Source organism: Drosophila melanogaster, chromosome 2R, assembly GCF_000001215.4.
Source record: "Drosophila melanogaster chromosome 2R".
NCBI classification, from domain to species: Eukaryota; Metazoa; Arthropoda; class Insecta; order Diptera; family Drosophilidae; genus Drosophila; species Drosophila melanogaster.
This window is the reverse complement of record NT_033778.4, coordinates 1,906,498-1,930,777: the sequence shown is the minus strand read 5'-3', so window position 1 is coordinate 1,930,777 and position 24,280 is coordinate 1,906,498. Positions and strand designations below refer to the sequence as shown.

Below are 24,280 nucleotides of genomic sequence, written 5' to 3'. Positions count from 1 at the left end.
CCGAGTCCCCTAAAGGAACCCTTAGATAACTCCAGTTTCCACACATACGCTGTAAGAATTTACTTCACTGTCAACGCATCAAAAAATTTCATTGATTGCCCTCTGGGCAGATGTAAATAATGCCATTTATTATACTAAAAAAAAAAAAAAAAATTGAACGACAAGAGAGATTTGTTTTATTTTGTCTTGTATACACAAAGACAATAAATCAGATGATGTTTTATCAGGGGAATGCCGAGAAACGAAAAATTGCTTCTCTAGTGGAACCACCACGGGGGGTTTTGGTCCTGCAGATTGTTTCTAGTGAATCTGATTGGAACAGAGAAGTTGTCGATTACAAAATTGTTCCAATTAGCTAGGGAAGGTAAATGAATATAAGGTAAAATATATGGTTTGTATCCCAGTTTAGGCTCCGCAAGGCAAACAGTATGAAGTTTTTTTTGGACCGAGTAAACTACTACAAAGGGGTGATCCATACTCAAGATCATCAAATTCTTTTGAATACCTTTTTTTACAATATTAACAATAGTCGAAATATGGTCTAAAATTTTAGTTTATGGTCTAGAAGAACACCAAGAGCATCAACCCGTGTTATTCTGTCCAAAGGGCACCCACTTAGAGTGTAAGTCGTGCGTATTTGGTTGACACGACAAAATATACGTTATCACGGCACCATATGCCTAGATCGGATTGTAAGTCCAAATGGCGCGAGATGTCCTTGTGCTGGAGGCAAAATTTAACATCGTCTGCGTACATAAATACACGCGAATGTTACATTACAAAGGGGATGTCGTTAATAAAAAAGGTAAAAAGAAGGTACCAAGGTGGCTCCCTTGTGGGACTACAAGATAAATAATTTTTTAAGAGGACTTGTTGCGTCCTTCCATCCACATAACTTAAAATCCAATTTAGCAGATCAACGGGAAAACATAACAAATTAGGTTTCCTTATTAGAAGAGAATGATTAACAGAGTCAAACGCTTAACTAAAGTCAAACATCTGTTTGACAATTATTTTTGAACCCCTGTATTACGAAGGAAGTTAGCTTCAAAAGCGGTTGTTGATCTGCGTTTCATAAAGCCCTGCAGACATTCTTATATAATTGACCTAAAAGGTTCTGCAAATGATGAGTGGTAACATTTTCAAAAAGCTTAAGGATTGCCGACAATTTAAAGATTCCTTGGCAATTGCTTGCATCCAATTTGTTACCTTTTTATGAAGAGGGATCATAAAAGGTGAACCATATATGGGGGAACTGTGAAGATTCCAGAGATAAGGTTACCACTACACAAGTAGGTGCTTGCACAAGGATTCCGTAAACAATCTGAGCATACAGCCAGGAATTTCGTCGAAACCTGGCGAATAGACGGTCTTAACATGCTGAAGATCGTAAAGCATTGAGCTTTCGTTTAGAGTGAGAATACATATTAGATTCGAATTTAATATCGCGGAATAGTTTGGCTGTTCAGAATGAGGCAACGTAGAATACGCTTAAATAACTTGGCTATTGCCCAATCAGTAGTATTTTCAAAAAATAGCGAGGAAGTGTAAGAAATTATATTGCGTTTAGTGTGAACGAAATTATAAAAGGGGTTCGATCCTGTGCGAATTGCAACATAAAACGGTTTAAAGTGCACTTGTCACACTGAACATTACATATTAGAAAGGATAAAAAGTATCTACTTTCTTTCTTTATTAAGCCAAGGACGTTTGTTAAAGTTTGACGGATAGTACATCGGAACACAAGAGTTGAAAAATGATTTGCTTGCGGCATAGATTATATACATGGCAACATTACATTGCAGGAGTAAGGATCGAACCAATTAAAGCCACCTCTAAAAAATATTTAGCCTCAGAAAGTTTGCCTTGCGAAAGCAATGAATTTGATTGGTTGATTTCTCTTTTTTTATGGTACCTATCTATTGTCACCTCAAAAGTAGGACGATATTGATCTTCAAGCTGATTAAGCGTTGGTACTCTGGACAGAAACACACTTTCAGGACACGTAAATCCAAAAATCGACAAAGAGAGTTTTGAATATAACTAACTTGTGGCAACGATAAGTCGAGCAAGCCGCCAATAAAGTCATGTAGTGCTATAGGGAGAAGGATATTCGACGTTTCTTCAGGGGACCACATTGTGTCAGGTATATTAAAATTACCCAGAACTACCAATTGGTCCCTACAGTTTATTTAGGACGGATTGGATAGCGAACAAATGATTTAAATATTCTGGGAATTTAGAAGACGGCGGCATTTAAAAGCACGTACTATAAACAATGAATTCTGTAAATGATTTCTTAGCTACAAAAATGATAATAGAACTTCTATACTGTGCTATTGAAGTCATCTGCAAACTTTCCCATGTTATCTTTGTGGCAGACAGTCATTGCGACTATCAGCGTATCATATGGAGAGAAGACACATATATACATGCATGAACATGTAGCGCACTTTTCTTAGCAGGAAGGGTACTTGATCAGCTAGCTCACGGCCATAAGCACAAGTTTCCCACAGCTGCAAATTTATTCAAGGAGGAGTTTTATGTAGATGACGTACTCACGGAAATTGCCAAAACTTATGAGGACGGCCAAGGCAAGGGTCGTGCTTTATCAGAAAAGATTCTTTGCATTCATTGGTATCCAGAAGATGACACTTTTCCTAATTAATTTACCTTACATCAAATGACAATAGCACAAAACCGCAAGTGCTTTCTGACGTGGCACGCATCTTTGACCCGCTTGGCATACTGTCGCCAACCGTGGTGAATTTTAACATTCTTTTTCAAGAAGAATTACACATATTCCGCGGTCGTCTACAGTCGAAAAGTGTATGAAGATAACACTTTATCCGTTTCACTCATCCAGGAAAGACACGAGTTGCTCCATTAAAGCAACATTCGCTACCGCTCCTCGAGGAATGCGCCGCTTTGCTTCTAGGTCGACTCATCGTGTGGGTTAAAGCTGCCTGCAATATGAGAAGATCGAAGATCGCGCTTGTCGCAACTCAAATAAATTGTTCTATCTTGGCTATCACATACAATTGAAACTATTCGGAAAGGCTTTATGTTAAGTTGAAAACCTCAAGGGTCTGTTCTTCCCTTCAGAAAACCAAGATAAGAGTAGATGAAAATATTGTCTTTGGTCCCACAGCAAGAACCATCGGATACCCCAACAACACTAGCCCGCATCGTAGGTTAGTCTTACGCTTTATCAAACAAACAAGGACACATGCTTCAGGCTCACGTAAATGCCTCCAACTCCTGAACTTTGATAAAATTCACAGCGCTCGAATTATTTGTCTTCGACAGGCACGGGGTACAAGTCGCTTCCAAGCCGTTTCCACCTTCTTAAATTGTCTCCGATTGTATGAAAGGGATGAAGAAGACACAATACCCGTAAATCAAAGGTAAATCCGGTATACATCTGTTCTCAGCTGTCGAAGGAGACAGAAGATCATATGCCAATTAATCGCTAGGATTATTAGCAACATTTACAATCCATGTACCAAGGATTTGGGAAAAGATTACACCAAAATATTTAACAACATTGCAACATCGTCACAAGTGAAATAAAAAGAAAACCAATATAATTGCAGGCAACCTGGTACTAGTCAAGGGTTCCAATCAGCCACCAGCCGCTTGGCTTGGCTTATCAGGCGTAGTTGAAACTTATCCTGGACCAGATGGACTCGTGACTATATTACTATAATTATATTACTATATTATTAATTTTCTGGTAATTTTCTGTTGATATGCCAAACAAATGTTGTTAGCTGTCTAACGGGTTTCTAAGAGTCGAGGAACTCGTCTATAGAGTTCTCTCTTGTTTAATAAATATTTTTTTTTTCCAATTTTGGTCAGTTCTTTGACTACTTCGCTATGTTAATAATAAAATTATTTAACGTCTGTTTCAGGTGACCAAAATTTTGTGTTGGGATACAATAAACCACAAGGTATATTTTATGGCTACGCAAGATAAAAAGCCTGGACAGCGGCACTTGTATTCAGTTCAAGATCCAATACATGATGATATAAGAAAGTAAAAAAAATTGTGGATCATGTGCTCAAATATATATTTATTTACTTTAATTAACAGAGTTGAACCACAGTGCATAACATGTGATTTGGGTGATGATCTTTGGAGTAGTCGATACTATTATACAAACTGCACACATTTTGAAGCCTTTATAACACCATCATTAGGTGTTGCCACTAACTATGGAATTGAGTTTTACATTTTGGAATGCCAAGGTCCAGGACTACCTGTATCTGGAGTACATATGCAGACCACTCATAGTTTAGTCAAAATTTTGTATGATACAAGGCCATTTTATACAGAAAGGCTACAAAAGCTAGCTTTACCGACCCAGCGATCTTTTGAAGTGCCATTACCGCATGGAGGTCGAGCTCAAGTTCAATTACTACTTCCACCCAGCTGGAGAGAGGAGTTACGGGATGCTGCTTTTCCAGTTATTGTTGAAGTGTACGTAAACAATGCATTTAGCTATATTTTTATAAGCTCTTGAAGGTTATTAAAATTAACCAACATTGCATAATTTTTTGGTGTGCCATATTATTCGGTCAACAAAGTGCCACAGAACTACTAGGGTTTTTGTTATATGAACTTTTTAACTAACCTTTTGTTCCTAAAAACTCAGGGTTCTAACTTTTCAAAAGTAAACTTGATTTTCTTAGTAACTTTTAAAATATATATGATGGAATATATAAAATGTATAAGTGGCATCCATTATGGCTGCCATTGTAGCAGCCCGTCCACCGCCTGTCCGCCGAGACACTTTATCGGCTACGTTCTTGTGTATAAAATAATAAAAGATGGTGATTAAGCCTCCCCCATATTATCGTCCGTTTTCTTTCCGGTAGGTTGAGGTTATGTCATTTGCCCTGGGGCTTTACTCTCTTTATAAATATATTCCTGGTATTTCTCCCTATCTGACCCCCGTTCGGGAGCTAGTTGTAACAAAGTAAACTTGATTTTCTTAGTAACTTTTAAAATATATATGATGCAGGAAAAGCATTAAATTCCAAATTTCGCAAAATTTATTTTCGTTAGATGATCAGATATTGATGAACCCGTCAACGATCTTCTTACGGATCGCTTGTATATTCTTAATACTTTGAGAAGCAGGAGGATCACGTCACATTACTGATTTTGGTTCTGTTGTGTTTGTGTTGTCTGACGCTTTTGCGGTTGAACAATACAATTTAATAACACATCACATTTAATTCACATCACATTTTATAATTCCGGCATGCAGGCCATACTGAACTATAGGGTTCTAGGAATACGACAGCCAACTAAGAACAATAAAAAACAGATAAAACATTCCAACAAACGATAATATGGAATTGAGCGCTTCACAGCTGGCCACACTAAGCAAATCAACTGATCAGTGTAAGCCGGGGATACCCCATAGCTAGTCACACTCGCTGATCCAGGCAACTCTACGGTGTCGATAACGCGTTATCGTCCACAATCCTATAGCGCGACCGGGGCACTACCTCTCCGCTATATTACCAGCGCTCCGTTGTAGATAAAATCAGCATCCATTAAACCATGGTGATTAAACCTTCCCTCTTATATTTACTATAGCAGATACAAAAGCGATAATAGCATTAGAGGTTGCTTCGAATGAAATTGTTCTACATATGCACAGGGCTTTATTGTGAGGAAAACGTTGCGTTTTTTTCCATCTCAAGCATCCTTAACTGACATTGGTGTACTTTAAAAATGGTCTTACAATGGAAGTAAACGGTAAATATTATCAAAATTAGAAAAGATGCGTATACAAAATTCATTAAGTGGTTATCATTATATGCTCAGGCATAAAAAGTGTTCGATTGTATAAGGTAGTTTCGTTCTGCTCATTTTAAAATATTTTAATTCTAGTCGCATAACATAAAACGACTCTCGTCAAAAAGATAAAACGAATCACGACTAATCTAGTTAACATTGTGTAGGAATCAGAAACAAGCCAGGAAAGCAAGTAGGTCGAGAGACGCCGAATGGTCTTTGGTTCTAATGACGTCACAAGAGACCGTGAGAGAACAGAGAGAATAAGAGATCAATCAAATTGACGAGCAATCGGTGCCGAGATCTCAATCATAACGTATTGAACCACACATTTTTTGCAAGCTAATTAAAGCTTAAAATTACCACAATTTTGGGGCTCAGCCGAAAATATTTACAAAGTCATCAAATTAAATTGTGTTAAAAATCATTACTGCTATGTTGTGGTGTTAGCAAGAATTAACGAAATTATAAAACTTTGGTGCGCAAATCAAGAAGGCAAACAAATTTTTCAAAGAAAATGATTTGTGCGAAATCGAGAAGGGAAACTTGCGAATTGTATGATATTGTGAAATTGTCTTGCTGCAACGGGAATGACGTGAAAATTCGAGTTTACGATTCGCGGCAGAGAAAAGCACGTCTGCACTCTCTTGGCTTTTCGATAGATATTGGTGTATAGATAGGTCGGAACCGGTTTAGGTGGGTTTTTGACTAACTTAATACTAATACAATGGTTTCAGCTTAGTTCATTTTAAATTATACTTCTCGTGCGGGACTTCTTGTCCTAAAAAGTACGTCATGGACTCCGTGTCCCTAATTTAGTGCTTAACGTATTGGTAACAAGATACTAAGAATAACAACGATAACATTAATGAGAATAATGAACGTGTCTGGAATGTTTGTATTTCATCGGCATCGGTGGTGTCGTATTTGTGCAGTCCTGAACCAGGATCGTCACATCCCCTCCTTACTCCCAAGGGCAAGGCGAAAAAGGTCCGTTCTTACTCGTCTTCTGGATGCTTTTGATTCTTTAAGGTCAGCTAGGTTAACTAAGCGACCCGTATAGGCGGTTCTTCGAGGTTCTTCGAACTTTGAGGCGAGACTCGCCGCGAATCCTTCATTGGCTTTGGACAGATGATACTTGGAGTAGAAAGGAAAAAGGGGCACTATGGGGGCTGTGTCAAGGCTCTATGTATCCCTGTTACAGTAAAGCGTTCACCTTTACCTCTTCGACCATCCCTAGCATCACGAGATCCAGCATGGGTGTCATGATCCAGCTAGGTCGTCTTTCTTGAGAGCATTACCATGAGAAGCTTTGTGAAAAGCTCTAAATGCGACGTGTCGGTAAGATTTATGTGCGGATTTCCCGGCACTGGTGTTTCGCGTGGGGCATCTCCCTGACTGAAAAATTTTCTGAATAATTATGTTTTTATAATATTCTTTAAAATAATTTACGAAAAAATTTGTACTCGAGCAGGAGACTTAGTTTACATAACTTTTGTATTTTTAATTTTATTTAACTTTAATTTTTGTAGTATTTAATATTTTTTATATTATTTAATCTAACCTTATTTAATTACCTTTTCTAAGATGATTACATTTTCACAGAGTGTGCGTTTAATTTTTCGCGTTAGGTTTGGCAAGAAAAAGTTTTTTTAAAGTCGTTTTGATTCAAAATTCGAGTGAAAGTACCTGTGTGCTCGTATATTTTCAAAGTGTGTGTGGAAAATGCCACACTTTTATTTCATAGGTAAGGTAGGGCAATCACAACTACACTGGGGTTACCCTAGCAACAAATTCTCATGCTTTTCCTCCTCTTCTGTTCTTCTGTCTTCTGCCGAATATATCAATTTGCTCCGATTTTGTATACTAGCTCATATATTCTTTTGTCACAAATACGCTCAATTCTTGATTCTTCCACGCCCATGTTTGTAAATCTCTTCTTTTGGGATTTGTTTTCTTGAGATTAGTTCTCAGAACTGTTCGCACTGGTGATCACTTCTCGGGGGCTTACTGGGTCTTTGAGATGGCCGTCGCGGCACTTTGGTTATTTCTTTTTCTCTTTCAAACTCTATACAGGTTCTTATATTTCTAGTATTTCACAACGACGTGCAGTTTACTAGTCCGGCATTTATGTAAATGTTAATAATGCAGACATTTACGTCACAAGGCATTTTTGAAGAGTATTACACAGAGCAAGAGAATAGCACTTTAGAAACCATGGTAGGACCGATTGCCGAAAAATGAAAGAAACTGGCTGGAAATGCGGCCAGGGAAAATTATAGCTGTAGTATTTAGTATAGCACAAGCCAACGTGAGCGTGACCAGTCAGCGCACACGTGGAGCTAACCTGCTGTTGTTTTCATACCTTGAGCCCAAGCGGCCTGAACAAAGCTACGCAGGCCAGTGAAGTACGCAAGATACACAGCCATTTCAACTGGAAGGCTACTGCTACTGGGATTGCGGTCTATACATGGCGAGTGCCCATGGGCTATGCATGCTACAAAAGACATGCCCAGAAAAACCTACCCCCAGCCAGCCGGATTACGCGAAAGTCGCCAAACCTGACAGCAAATGGTCCTCTCGCTTTGACCGAGGAAAACACATAGAATTCCTGAAGCACGTTGTGTATTGCAACACGTACGGATTGCACCTTAACGTATTTCCTCTAGCAATATCGGAATTGATGCAATCCAATCCAGTCCAGCCCGGACAAATAACGCCAGACGATTAATAAATTTAATGGGACGAGCATACCAAATCTTCCGTGCTAGCCACGCTTGAATAGCCATCTTCTTAGATAACGGAACCGGAGTAGCCAAATGTAAGTTAGAGAGCCAGAGTTACTCCAAGGTTTTTAAAAGATACAAGAATAACGAAATAAGTAACTCCATAGGATTTTTTTTGCACTCGATTTTTTAGAGCTGGCTTTAGAGGTGGCTCCAGCTCCATGGAAATTTGTCACTCCTTAGAAAGTAACAGCCGACAACAGTATGTGTGCACATGTGTGCTCATGCATTGTAAATTTGACAAAATATGCCCTTCACTTTCCTTTAATTGTATATTATTTTTGATCAATTGGCACCATGTAAAAAATTCTTGTTTTAGAAAACTTTGAATGAACTTAATACTAACGCTGTAAAAGGTACTGCTTACAGTACTCTGTTGAAGTTTTGCAACTAAGTCGGCCAAAACTCCAAATATGTAATCTCGTTTCTTGAAACGAAATTGATTTCGTCCCGAAAATCGTCTTCTATCGCAGGTACGCGTTCTCGTTTGTTGTTTTAACTCACACAGGCGAGCAAATTCTATTTTTAGATTTGTTACGCTCAATTCTACACGAGCGCACAGAGGGCAATTCTGGACGTCGCCGAAAAAGTGGCTGCATAGCGCAAAACAATGTATGGCATCTTGTTATTCTAATGTCTTTGATTCTATGCTGCCTGCGGCTGTGTTTAAGAAGCCTTCCATTTATAGACTTCTAGCGTGTGACGTATTACCAATCAGTTAGTTTCCCAAACACTTTTCAAGAGAGAGATAACAATCGACCGGATCCCGAACATCCCCTGATGAGGCGTGCCATAGTATCAGATATCTCGTTGGGATCCAACGGACTTTTTGGCAGGTCCTGATCAGTCATGTCTCTGCAACAGACTCAGACTGGCAAGCTCTAATGCTTGAAAGTGGTTGGCAGGGTGTGAAGCGATTCCCTCAGAGCGAGTATGCCGCTTCACTTTCCATTTCAGAATTGGCAAGTTTGTGTTCTCTTCTCAGCAATAAGCAACAGAGTTTTTCAAGTTATCGGAATTCGGTCGGCAGCGAGCTGCCGAGATGGGCTGCGAGTAGCCAGCCTCTGACTTAACTATGTCAGTAAATGACATTGTAATGACAATGTTCTGTCCAGTGCTGATCGCAGTGTATGGGTTGGCCGTGTGGCTAAGCTGCTGGCATCGATGGCCTTGTGCCATAGCAGTGCCATTGTTGCACTCCGCATTGCTGCCATTGCTGCACTCCACTTTCATATCGCAGAAAGGATATGCTTATTATTGGCCGCTGCGGCAATATTTTTAAAAATTTTGGAACATGCCCTGGAACTGTCTTACGACACCTGTCCCACTTCAAAAGTAGGATTAAATGGGTTTCCAGGTTGAGCATACTCGACCAAGAGAATTTCGAATATAATTAGCTTGCGATAACAATATGTCGAACAAGCCGTCAATAAGAGTATGTTGTGATATAGGAAGACAGCGGACAGTTTCGGACTACTTTGAGTTTTTGCAACGGTCCAAGCATGGCTCTAAGTCAGTAGCACAGAGGGAGATGATTGATATTGATTGAGCAGGCAGAACTGGGTGCTTGGTCATCAGCAGTAGTTCTTGTTCGGAATCCTGCAAAAATTGCGTGTATAGTGTGTCTAGTCTAGTGAGCCGCAGTGCTGTACAGAATAGATGCAAAGTGATTTTCGATATACAAAATGACCCAATGATGTAAGACAGATTATGCATCGTAAAATCCAATCAGATTGGCAACCTGTACTTGTTTGACGGCGGGCGTAGTAAGTGTTGTGCCATGAGAACTGTATATGGAATTTTGCACATTTGACCACTTACATTTCTCTAGCATGAAAGTGATGATATCCAAAGGGATGGTTCGAGGAGTACCCAATATTTCTGTGCCATAAAATATGAACTGCATGACGTGTGTGGTCAGTAAAATCCATACTCAGCATATTCCAACTGTGTCTAATAACCAAGCTCCGATAATAATAACCAAGATCCAACGCGTCATCGCTCAGGAGTAAAGTGGGGTAAATTTGATCGAACGCAATTCCCATGTTATCTTCATATTCCATCTATTGTTATATTCATATTCATGTACATATATTATCGTGCCTACCTTGCCTATCTTATTTACGATAAAATTTTTTTGTCATAATGTTACCCAAAAGCATAGAAAATATTTTTGGTGTTAGCCTTTTCGAGGCAGTGCATTCATTGATAGTAATTCATTATGATTAATATATTTTTTATAAATAAATATAACTTTTTAGGCTTGTTTTTGATGCACAAAGACAAGCGCCCTCAGAGCGATGTTTGTAGTCGTAAATAGCCAACAACTTTTGTTAATGTGTGCACCGTGGTGCCCGGTGGTGAATTCGATACTCCGCTCAAACCATTGTGGTCAACTTCTTAGAGCTTTTATTCACTATCCACTAGCCAGCAATATATTATATTATTAAATATATGCTATTAATTTAACTACAACAAAATGAGTATGTAAACATTTTCAATAGAGGTACTGAGAAGTAAAGAGACGTGAAGTATAGATCAGAAACAATGACATAACATTTGACGGACAGCCTTGGCAAAAGAGGATTACGAGCGGGCCGAGATCCCACGATCCAAATATGATGAGCTTACGTTGGCAACTTGGTGCCTGAACATCAAAAGCCTTTCCCTGGGCCCTAGTCCTTATCCAGGACACGTGAAAGTTATCCAACCCATAAACATAACACCCTTCCACAGTTTATAAACAAATTTCAATTCTCAATCTCGTCGGCATTTCCTTTGTCTTTGTTTTTGTCATTGCCTTTGCCAGCGCTTAGCTACCCGCTAATTTAAACAACCCAAACTTAAAGTAAACACAGCTTCCGCTTGGAGACCAAACCACGGCCAACTTATTGCGCTTCAATCAAAAACTGCATCGATCAGCATAATTGAATTTCATAATGCAGTGGAATAATTTCAGCATAAAGCTTTCATCGAAAGTTCAGAAAGTTTCAAAGAAAAGCTTCTGGCCGAGGTTGATTGGATTAGGACTTAGAATTTGAAGATCAGTCTGATTCGGGAGGCTTAAAAGAACGGCTTACAAATGTATCAATGGATAAGAATAAGTGTCTTGTAATAAAGTGATAAGTGGAAAAGTTTAACACCAATAAAGATATTAAAATTAAACAATAAGAAATTATTTTTTTAAATAATTTATACCGCAAAAAGTTACTTGGCTCCCAACGTGGGGCGGTGTACTTAAAAGTTCTAAATAAATATTAACGAAAATAAGTTAATTACAAAACGGAACTCGCGCCGCCAACAACTCATATTTTTAGTGGAAAAATTAAAACATCCACAACAATCCAACGACACCTAACTACTGTGACAGTGATCGTGAATAAACTTAATTGGAAATCAATAAATGCAATAATCCAATAAAGAATTTAATATAAAAGGTGGACTGAATACTTAACACTAATTACGATAACACAATAACTACAAACCCAAATAAAACCAAACAAATGTTAAAAAACGTAAAAAAATCAACACCAAGAAGGAAGGAAAAGCTGAGGGCAACACCCCGCCGCAGCTAGGTACAAAATTGAAGGAAGACCCCAATAAATAATAATCAAGACGACCCAATTGAAGGAAGACCTCAAAATAATTAAGACAAGCCTATTGAAGGAAGACCCCAACAGAAGATCACTGAGGGAAAAACTCCCACGGAAAGTTTAGTGAGCAGATAAAAAATAACACTAAGTCTTTAAATAAAATCTAAAAAATAAGATCAAGATACAGAGTACTACAAGCTTTAAAATTAAACATTACAATATCAATTTTAAAACAATCTGGAAGGTTTGATAAATAGTTTTGAAAATTGAAATTAAATTTAAAAATGGCAACCGGAGGTTCAGTACCAACCCTTTCTGCGGGCGGGATATCCAGTGCCAGGAATCTGACAATGGGATTGATAAATCGATTAACAAATGAACAGTTGAGTGAAGTGACCAGAAAAATTGAAAGGATAGAAGGGCAGTTAACCGCTAACAAAAATGAAGTGGAAGACTATAAGATCCAAACAATTGGCCGAACCATGAAATGCGAAACCACATTAGAGGTAATTAAATCCTTACCAAAGTTCACAGGTGAAATAACCCAATATGTAGGCTGGAGACAAGCGGCAGAAACCGCAATAAGTCTATATAAAATTGAAAGTGAACAATATTTTATCGCTTTAACAATTCTACCTAATAAAATCATGGGAGCAGCACACGATGCTCTAACCAACCATGGTACCGTTTTAAACTTTCAAGCTATTCTTTCCAGATTGGATTTTATTTATAGCGATAAAAGACCAATCCATATACTCGAATCAGAATTAAGCATCCTTAGACAGGGACGTATGACCATTACAGAATTTTACAACGAAGTAAACAAGAAAATGACTTTACTCATAAATAAAACTATAATGACTTATGGAAAGGACAGCGTTATAACCAAGGAAACAAATAAAACAATTAGAAGCAATGCTCTTACATTTTTTATTTCTGGATTAAACGGTTCAATCTCAGAAACACTCTTCTCTCTTAACCCACCAGACTTGCCAAATGCTTAGGCAAAGTGTCAGGAACTAGAGTCTAACAACTTTAGAGCTCAATTTCCAAATAGGTATAATGGATTCAGGAATGAAAATAAAAATCAAGGAAACAACCTTAGATATGCCTCTAGACAGAATAATATTACACCAAATAGAATAAATAATAAATGGCCGCAAAACGAAAACTTGGGAACGAATAACAATTGGAATTTTAATAATAATTCCAAAGTTCAAACACCACCAGAACCTATGGAAGTAGACAGCTCCATAAGAGTTCACAATCGTCCGTATAAAAATTATAACCGTCCTTATTCCTAACAGCCAATGGAATTATAATAATAACCAAAACAATTTTAATAATAATTTCAAAGGAAATAATTTTAACCAACACCCAGCGCAAAAACCCAACACAAGCACACGTCAGGTAAATCAGTCCGAATCACACCCCCCGATAAAACGGGAATCAACGGGAACAGTCAGCCAGCCAGCTCAAAAAACAATGAGGGTAAATAATATCAACGAGGGCCATTTTTTAGATCAGCACCCTACAGAGGAATGCCTCATATAACAAGGGTAGACAGAAAAACTAAAAGACAACTTAAAATATTAATAGATACAGGTGCAACCGCGTGCTATATAAGAAAGGGTATTTACGAGAATAAAAGGGAATTATCAATACACAAAAGAGTATCTACAGTTCATGGATATTCAATCATAAAATATTATCATTTGATAACTATATTTGGGGAACAACATTTATTTTATGAAATAGAGGGTTTAGAATCTGATCTATTAGTTGGATTCAATCTGTTAAGAAAGATTGGAGCTAAATTAAATATCGAGAAAGGAATCATGGAGTATAAGGGGAATAAAGAGAAACTCGAATATCTTGACGAGTATAAAAACGATTTGTGTTTAATGGAGGAAAAAAATATTCTTCCATTGAAAAAATATATTATTAAAAAATACTTTGATGAGCAAAAGGTATTTAAAACCGAAACGGTTATTGCTGAAGGCAGTTTATATAGTTCGGGATCTGAAAATCCTGAGCACGCCGACGTTGAATTATCTGTCATTAATAAAACTAATAGTTCGGGATCATTTATTTTCAATTAAAAGATTTTGAAAATAAAATTATGAATAATATTGAAAAGGAGCATTCTAAAATAAATATGCAAATTCCTTTTCGTACCGATATTCGAGGAGAAATAAATAATGACAATGACAGGGCAATTTATAGCAAGCAACATCCTTATGCTATGTCGATCTCAGATTTCGTTAATAATGAAATCGATAGAATGCTAAAAGAACAAATTATAAGTCCAAGTAGTCCCACTAGTAGTCACTAGTCTTAGTAGTGTCCAAAAAAATCAAAACGAAGATGGATCTCCAAAACATCGACTAGTTATTGACTATAAAAATTAAACGAAAGCACAATACCTGACAGATACCCGATGCAAGATCCGTCTGTAATATTATCTACCTTAGGGAAGTCAAAATATTTCTCAACAATTGATCTGGAATCAGGATTCCACCACATTTTAATGAAAAATTCAGATATTGAAAAAACCGCTTTCTCTATAAATAACTGAAAATTCGAATTCTTACGAATGCCATTTGGGTTAACAAACGCCCCTAGAATATTTGAACGAGCAATGGATGACATATTGAGAGAACAAGTCGGAAAACTTGTCATGTTTATATGGATGATATAATAATCTTTTCTAATACAATTGAACAACATTACACTGATTTAATTCAAATAATTAATATTTTACAAAAAGCCCATATGAAAATTTCTCTAGAAAAATCTTTTTTTTTTTTTTTTAATTTATTGCGTTATTTATTGGATCTTCTCTTTATGTGAGACTAACAATAATTATTCAAATCTTATTATATAACTTATATTAATTACAATATGAATTAATTGTATTAGTTAGAGACGGCCCTAGGATTTCTTTGCTGGGCTGGAGAATCTTTGCGCTTTAGTCGGCTCTGACTGTAGACTCGCGTAAGCGACTTCGCGAGAGGATTTTCGTGTTTTTTTCATCTGAATTTCAAGATTTATGTGGAGGTCTGTATGGATGCTTTCGCTGCGTAGGTACCATGGTGCCCCAGTGATAGTTCGCAGAATCGTGGACTGAGCTCGCTGTATGATTTTAATGTTGGTTTTTGAAGCGTTTCCCCATAGTTCACAGCCGTATGTCTAGATGGGTTTCAGCACGGTATTGTAGAGGAGTACTTTGTATTCCAGACTAAGGGGAGAGTTGTAATTAATAAGCCAGTGAAGATTGGCTGCTTTAAGCTTCATATGAGTCCTCTTAGATTCTAGGTGAACGCCGAGATATGTTACTACGTCTGCTTGTGGGATAAATGTATTGTTCAGGGTACAGGGTGGGCAGGTTTGTCTGTTCAGTGTGAAGGTTACATGTCTGCTTTTGGTCTCGTTTATCTTAATGCGCCAGTCCGCAAACCATCTTTCCACTATTTTAAGATGGCAGGCAAGTTGCTCTGTTGCCTTTGCTGGGCATCTAGATCGGCTAAGTATTGCGGTATCGTCAGCAAACGTAGAGGTTGTGAGCTGATAGTTTGTAGGCATGTCTGCTAGGGTGTAAAGAACGGGGCCCAGTACACTACCTTGGGGGACTCCAGCATTGATAACGCGGTCGTGTGAAGTCGAACTGTTACACCTGGATGAGAACACTCTTTTGAAGAGATCAGATTCGAACAATTTGTGCGTGTTCTGGGGAAGCAGTTTTATTATCTTGTACATTAGTCCTTCCAGCCAGACTCGGTCAAATGCTTGTGCACCATCTAAGAATATAGCTGAACAGTATTCCCGGTGCTCAAAAGCGGTACGAATTTCGTTTGTGATGCGATTGACCTGTTCGATCGTTCCGTGATTTTTGCGAAAGCCAAACTGATGCGATGGTATTGTATTTCGCCTTTTTAAGTAGGGAGTTAGTTGTTTTCAAAATGCCTTTTCAAACAGTTTCGAGAGACACGTTAGGAGACTGATTGGTCTGTAGGATGGGGGTTGCGTTTTGTCTTTGCCTGGCTTGGGAATCATTACTATAACCGCCTTTTTCCACCTTTGGGGATAGTATCCAAGTTTCTTAATAGCGTTGAAGAGATGGCATAAGGTCAGAACCGCACACGGTGGGAGTTCTATGATCATTTTTGATGTCACCAAGTCATGTCCAGGTGATTTTTTGGGCTTAAGATCTTTTATGATAGATGCTATCTCACTTTGGCTGAATGTTACTGGATTTATAGGGGGCAAGCTTTTAGTTACTACAGGGAGGACAAATGAGTTGCTAGCAGGATTTGGTTGGAATACTTTCTGAAGGTGATCGGCGAACGCATTAGCTCTATCTTCGTCGCTGCGTATCCAGCTTCCAGAGGGACCTCGCAGTGGAACGACTGTTTCTGCCGGTGGCTGTATGCTTTTGTGTGCTTTCCACAAAGGGTTCCTTTTGCTGGTGGGCGATAGTTGTTTGATATATAGATGCTGGGCGTTGGCTTCCTCAAGCTTAAGTGCCCTGGTTAGTTTACGTGTTGCTATTTTTAGATGTTCTTTAGTCGTTGGGGATCTATGATTCTGCCATTCTCTTCTTAGTCTTCGTTTTTCAAGTACTAGATGTTCGATTTCACGATTTGTTTTGCTATGATTTGTCATTTTGTGTGTGTCTGGAGGTGTAGAGGCCTTGGCTGCAGCAACAAGTGTTTCCTCTATCGATTTGACCAGGCGATCAACATCCTCGTCGGTGAATACTGTTTGTGTTGGTTCCATGTGAGTACAAACATATTTCGCGTACCTTGTCCAGTTGGTCCTGTTGCCTGTCAGCCTGTAGGGCCGCTCAGTTATATGTGGTCGGTGCCAGAGAGTAAGTAGAACTGGAGAGTGATCAGATGATAGTTCTGCAAGTGACTCGGCCGTAATATAATTTTTTGGAATCTTTCTTGCTATTGCGAAGTCAATGAGATCCGGTAGCTTATTTGGATCTGCTGGCCAGTATGTAGGCCTACCCGGAGTCACATGATCGAGCTTGTTTCGCGGCTTAATGAGCGCGTTGTAAAGTTGTTTGCCCTTTGGGGTCAAAAGACGTGATCCCCAGTGCGTATGCTTGGCATTGTAGTCACCGTCCGCTATGAATCGCTCACCGAGTGAGTTGAAAAATTCCGAGAATTGGTCCTCAGAAACTACAAAACGAGGTGGGCAGTAGACTGCGGCCAGAGTGACGGGGCCGCTGCTGGATTGCATGCTTATGGAAGTGGATTGCAGGTAGTCCATTTCAGTTCTGTTATAAAGGTGGTGTTTGATGCGACTTCTGATAAGTATACCAGTGCCCCCATGGGCTTTGCCGTCCGGATGGTTTGTGGCGTAGAATAAGTATCCTGGGATATGGAAGTTGTGCTTGTCTGTTAGATGTGTCTCGGAGAGGAGCATGACGTCAATATTTTTTTCGAATAAGAACTGGGCAAGTTCGTTTTTATGCCGTGAAACGCCATTCGCGTTCCACATAGATATTTGAAGTGGCTTAGACATTATGTTGATTTGGATGACAGAAGAAGCTGTATCAGCATATTTTGGTTTCGCATAAGCTCTTGCATTGTGGTTTGCATGAATGTCATAAACTCTTTTAGGGTTTGCTGGAGTGAGATCATCATCTAGAAAAATCTAAATTCTTTAAATTAGAGACAGCATTTCTTGGTTATATTGTTTCTCACAATGTAATTAAAACCGATCCTGAGAAAATTTCCACAATTATGAAGTATCCGATTCCACAAAACATTAGAGAGCTTCGAAGTTTTCTAGGCCTCATCGGCTATTACCGTAAATTTGTCCGAAATTATGCAAAAATTACCAAACCTCTAACCAAATACTTAGGAGGAGGTAATGGAAAAATTTCTAGGAGAATGTCTACAAAAATTACAATACAGTTAGATGACCCAGCTGTTAAAGCTTTTAACGAACTTAAAGATAATTTAACAGCACAAGTGGAATTAGTTCAACCAGATTATAACAAACAATTCACTTTAAAAACAGACGCATCAGATGTAGTTATCGGAGCAGTTTTATCACAGGATAATAAACCAATTACTTTCATATCCAAAACATTAAATAAAACCGAACAACTTTATGCCACAAATAAAAAGGAATTGTTGGCAATAGTTTGGGCTCTTAAAAATCTCAGGAATTACTTATATGGTGTTGTTGGTATAGAAATACAAACAGACCACCAATCTTTATCATTCACAATCTCAGATAAAAACCCGAATGTGGAAATGAAAAGATGGTACTCTTTCATAGAAAGTTTCACCCCGAAAATAATATATAACCCCGGAACAACTAATGTCGTAGCCGACGCATTATCTCGAATAAAAATAAATAATATCACTAACAGCGATATAGAACAATCAAGCTCAGATCAAAATACACAGCATTCTGCCGAAAGTAGTTTTGAAAATGTAATACAAGAGACCCGAAAACCGTTAAATCAGTTTCAACAACAACTGTTATTAACAAAGGGGAGGTATACAATACATGAGTCATTGAACGTTTTTGATAAGACACGACATATAATTGAATATGACACGCCAGAAAACTTAATAGAAATACTAAGGGAGTATCTAAAACCAAACATTTTTTTTTTTTTTTATTTTACTTTGCTTTTATTTATTGAATCTTCTTGTATAAGAACTAACAATAAGTTTAAAAATCTTAACTATAACAAGTATTTTTTGAACAGCTGTATTATTTTTCCAACTGTTCTATGATTAGACGGCCCTAATAATTTATTCGCTGGGTTGGTAGGTCCTTTCGCCGGAGACGGGAACGGCTGCTGAGCTGGATTAGACCTCGCGCTAGGTGGTTGGGGTGCGTGTGAAGCTTGCTATGGTATTTTTCCTTAAGTTCCGTGATTGCGTTGGTAACTGATGGGATATTTAAGTCTCTTTGGATGTTTTCACTCCGAACGTACCACGGTGCCCCAGTGATGGTTCTCAGAATCTTTGATTGTGCTCGCTGAATGATGTCAATATTGCTGTTGCTGGCATTGCCCCATAACTGTGAGCCATAGGTCCAGATTGGTTTCAATATAGAATTGTAGAGCAAGACCTTGTGATCTAGGCTGAGCGGAGAACCAGAGTTGATGAGCCAGTGTAAGTTGTTGGCTTTGAGTTTAAGTTGGGTTTTTTTGGCTTCAATGTGCCTGCGCCATGTGAGTCTTCTGTCAAGGTGTACTCCTAGGTACGCTACCTCATCTGCTTTCGGGAGTGGTATGCTGTTCAACAAGAGCGGAGGACAGTCTTGTCTGTTTAGCGTAAACGTCACGTGCTTGCATTTTTGCTCGTTTACTTTTATTCGCCAGTCAGAGAGCCACTTCTCAATGTCGATGAGGTACAGTGCCAACTGTGCTGTAGCTTGGATAGGGGACCTTGAACGGCTAAGGATAGCTGTATCGTCGGCAAATGTGGATACCGTTAAGCGACTATTTGTAGGGATGTCGGCTGTATAGATGAGGTATAAGGTTGGCCCAAGAACGCTGCCTTGGGGGACTCCAGCCTCAATTGTATGAACAGTGGAAGTGGCAGTGTTGCACCGCACTGCAAACTTTCTGTCATAGAGGTAAGACTTTAGAAGTTTGTGTGTGCTTTCGGGTAGGGATGTTTTAATTTTAAACATTAGGCCGTCGAGCCAGACTTTGTCGAATGCTTGGGATACGTCTAAAAATACTGCTGTACAGTATTCGCGATATTCAAATGCAGTTCTTATTTCCGTTGTAATACGATTCACCTGTTCAATGGTTCCATGGCTTTCGCGAAATCCAAATTGGTGGGCTGGGATTATATTGTGGTATATCAGATGTTGATTAAGTCGGATCAGCAGGCATTTTTCGAATAGTTTCGAAATGCATGAGAGTAGACTTATTGGTCTGTAAGATGAAGCGACTGTGTGGTTCTTACCAGGCTTTGGAATCATTATGATCTTCATCATCTTCCATCGTTGTGGAAAGTAACCAAGTTTGGTGATGGCATTAAAGAGCTTGGTTATGTAGCGAACTGCAGAATGTGGCAGCTGGATGATCATTTCCGGTGTTATAAGGTCGCAGCCGGGGGATTTTTTCGGGCTGAGATTGTCTTTGATTATTTTAGTTATTTCTTTAGGACGAAACACAATTGGGGTGAGTTGCTGATGGCGGTTTACGGGATAGGACGGTAGCGCGAATGTGCTAGTAGCCTGGCTTGGCGTGAACACATTTTGTAGGTGAGCGGCAAATGTGTTGGCTCTGTCTTCATCACTACGGGCCCAGCCACCTGAGGAATTCCTTATCGGCAAAACGGTTTCAGTCGGTGGGCGAAGAGTTGAGTGGGCTCGCCACAGTGACTTTTGTTTTGTGCCTGTTGGTGTGAGTTGCTCTATGTATCGTCGCTGATCGTCGTCCTCTTCTTGTTTCAGAGCGTTGGCCAGTTTCCGTGTGGCTACTTTTAGCTTTTGTTTTGCAGTTGGGGATCTGGAAGATTGCCATTCTCTGCGTAAGCGACGTTTTACGTGGACGAGTTGCTCGATTTGTACGTTGGTCTTCTTTGAATTAATTGCATTATTTGTTATTTTGGGTGTTGCAGTAAGAGCTGCTGCAGTAAGGATGGATTGCAATGCACACGTGCAGCTCTCTATATCAGATTCAGTATTGAGTTTTGGGCTTAGCTCAATATGTGAACTTATATATTTTTTATACCTGAGCCAGTTTGTTTTGCTAGAGGTCAATCTGATTGGTGGTTTCACGTTTTCTGCGTATCGGCGGAGGTGAATTAGTACAGGCGAGTGATCAGATGACAGATCCGGCAGACATTCAGCTTTAACCAAACTGCGGGAAATATTTTTCGTAACTGCGAAGTCGATCAGGTCTGGCAGCTTATTGAGGTCTGATGGCCAGTATGTAGGACTCCCGGGGGAAATATGGTCAAGTTTATTAGTGGCTTTTATTATAGTCTTATAAAGCTGTTTTCCTTTTGGGTTCACAAGTCGCGATCCCCAGTGAGTATGTTTAGCGTTGTAGTCGCCTGCTGCAATGAAGTGTGGCCCTAGTGCTTGGAAGAAATCCAGGAATTGAGCTTCTAATACTGTGAAACGGGGGGGGGCAGTATACGGCCGCTAGTGTAAGGAGAGTGTTGTCATCCAGCTGAATGTTGATAGATGTGGCCTGAAGATGATTTTCCGCAAATTCTTTGTAAAAGTGGTGCTTCATACGGTTCCTTATGAGTATGGCGGTGCCACCGTGTGCTTTTCCGTCGAGATGATTTGTACCGTAGAAATGGTAGTCTCTTATTTGAAAATTGTATTTGCTTGTGAGATGAGTTTCCGAAAGAAGCATTACGTCGATATGCTTCTCATGTAGGTATTGAGCTAGCTCAAGTTTGCGCTGTGAAACGCCATTGGCGTTCCACGTAGCTATGCGTAAGGTAGCCATTATTTATTTGATTGTTGGGCTACAAGCATTTGTATCAAAAGGTTTTGATTACGCATCATGTCTTGAATGGTGGTCTTCATAAATGTCATAAATTCCATCATGCTCTGTTGTAAGGCTTGCATCATAGCTTCAGTTTTTGTTTCCTGCTGCGCAGCTGGGTGATAGTTTTGTTGTGTGTCTAATTTTGTGTGCACTTCATGTGGAGTTCGGGAGTTTTGGGTTGGAGGCGTCATACCTGATTTTAAAACGTTAGCAAATGTTGTCTTGTTAGTGTTGGATGTAGGCCAGGGAGCGAAACTTGCTGCTTTCGAGAAAATTACTTCAGGATTTGTCTCTGATGGTATCAGGGTAGCTGTTCCTTGGTGTGCCCGCGCCGTGTTCATTCTTTTGTGGAGACGGATTTTCAGCTCTTTGTAGATTGGACAGCCTCTGTAGTTTGCTGTGTGATTGCCCCCACAGTTATTGCATTTTTTTTCCGCATACATTTTCTTTGTTAATTTGACACTGTTTGGAGTCGTGGAGATCTCCACAGACTACGCACACCGGGCGAAGTGTACAATATGACCTCGTGTGGCCATACTCTTGGCAGTTTGTACATTGTACAGGAGCGTTGCGTTTGTGCGGCTCTTCTACCGTGATCCTACGGTGCAAAAGGAGCTGGAGTTTGTAAATTGGGTGAACCTCGTTTTTTCTAGGAGGCTTGTTTTCTGGTTCAAGCTCAATCTTGAAGAGTGGTTGGGGCTGCCTGTTTCTGTTTTTGATATTGAACACGTTTTTGGCGTAAAATCCCTTTTCCTTTAGCGCCTCAGTTATCTCTTCGGGCGTAACATCAGACTCAATGCCCTTCAGGACTACTTGCAAGCCCTTGCTGCTTTTAAGCTGGTAGGTGTAGAAGCCTATTTTTTGTGCGGTAAAATAGTTTGTGACTTTTCTGTAGTCGTCCTCCGTTTTCGTCTGAAGTTTGATTTCGTTGATAGTACCTCTTACGAGGGGAATTATATGAAAGCTATCTTTTCCAATAAGGCCAATCAAAGTATTTACAAGACGGCTTGTGCTCTTCTCGCGGATGTATATTGGCGGAGGCTTTGTTTTCTTCGGTTCGATATCAACGGATCCCAGCGGCACGTCCTCAGCGGTATCTACCAGCAAGGCAAATCTGTTGGTATTTGCAGGGGCTACATTTTTGATCAGGGTAGAGTTGTCGCGTGTATTTTTCGGCTTGTTTCCCAAATCTGAATTTTCCGGGCTGAGCTTTCGCTGTAGCGGTCCATTCCAGTCTGCCAGGTCGACCCAGCTTTTTTGTTTACGTTTTCGTTTTGTTTTGCTGGCAGTGCAGCAGTACCGTTTATTGCTAGCGGTTTTGCTTTCGCTGACTTAGTCAGACCGTGAGCGGGTGCAGCCGATGACGAGGCAGAGCGGGCTGTCCCTCTCCAGCTGTTGTTGTTGGAGGTAGCGGGGCTTCTGTCGGAGCCAATAGAGCGGGAGAGCAGGAGCGCGCTCTTTCTTGATTTGTTGGTAGAAGAAGGTTTCCTGGGCTATGGGTTATTGACCGCTCGATGTCTGCGTTTGGGATTGTCGGTGAGACGTAGGAGAAGTACGCGTTGTTGCGTTGAATTGAGAGCCGGCGTTCGTCATGTTCGCGCTGACGCTGAGCGCGAGTGTCGTTCTGACTCATAGTTTTATTATTTAAGATAACAATTCACTATGTATTTAAGCGATCTTGCATCGCATAGAGCGTCTCTTTCGCTTTCAGATTTTTTATTTAGTTTATTTTATTTGGCGTTCACTTCACTCAAAACAACCGATTTTGTGCGGAGCACGATAAAAACGTCTTCACACGTCGGCGATCGAATGTTCGAAACATCGAACCAAACATAACGGTAGGAATTCATTGCACTTAAGAAGATCTTTATCATATTCAATTACCAATTATCAATTATCAAAACCAAACATAACGGTAGGAATTCATTGCACTTTAGAAGATCTTTATCATATTCAATTACCATTAAAAAATAACTTTACCAACAAATTTCTTTATACTAAAATATTTCTACAAGACGTGGAAAATAATGAAGATAAAGCTATTATAATAGAAGAGACACATAGTCGAGCTCATAGAGGTTTAGATGAAAATTACAAACAAATCAATAGATTATATTATTGATTGATTGATTGATTATATTATTAAAAGAATACATAAAAAACTGTACAATTTGCAACGAAAATAAATGCAACAGGCATCCTGTTAAAATTCCTATTGGGGAAGCTCATATTCCAACTAAAGTAGGAGAAAACTTACACATCGACATTTATTACGCGCAAAGTCTTATTTTCTTAACTTGTATTGACGCGTATTCAAAATTCCTAGTTGTTAAAGAAATACAAAACAAACTAAACATCGAGACTAAAGTAATGGAACTACTCCAACAATTTCCCCACGCCAAAGTAATTATGACTGATAATGAACCAAGCTTTACCTCTGTTCAATTTAAATCCTTTGCACAAAGATGTGGTTTAACTCTACATTTCGCAGACCCCAGACACAGTACCTCGAACGGACAAGTAGAAAGGGCACATTCAACATTAACCGAATTGGCTCGTTGTATAAAGGAAGAATTTAATCTTACTG

General features: G+C 39.3%; 1 protein-coding gene across 1 annotated transcript in view; it reads left to right on the top strand.

The window, feature by feature from the left end:
- The window catches only part of CG17684 (uncharacterized protein), a 396,036-nt gene that overhangs the window by 331,338 nt on the left and 40,418 nt on the right, over window positions 1-24,280 (top strand). The window contains exons 9-10 of the mRNA NM_001015352.4: window positions 3,915-4,039; window positions 4,097-4,483. Coding sequence (NP_001015352.3) covers window positions 3,915-4,039; window positions 4,097-4,483 — 512 coding nt within the window. The remainder of the gene's footprint in view (window positions 1-3,914; window positions 4,040-4,096; window positions 4,484-24,280) is intronic.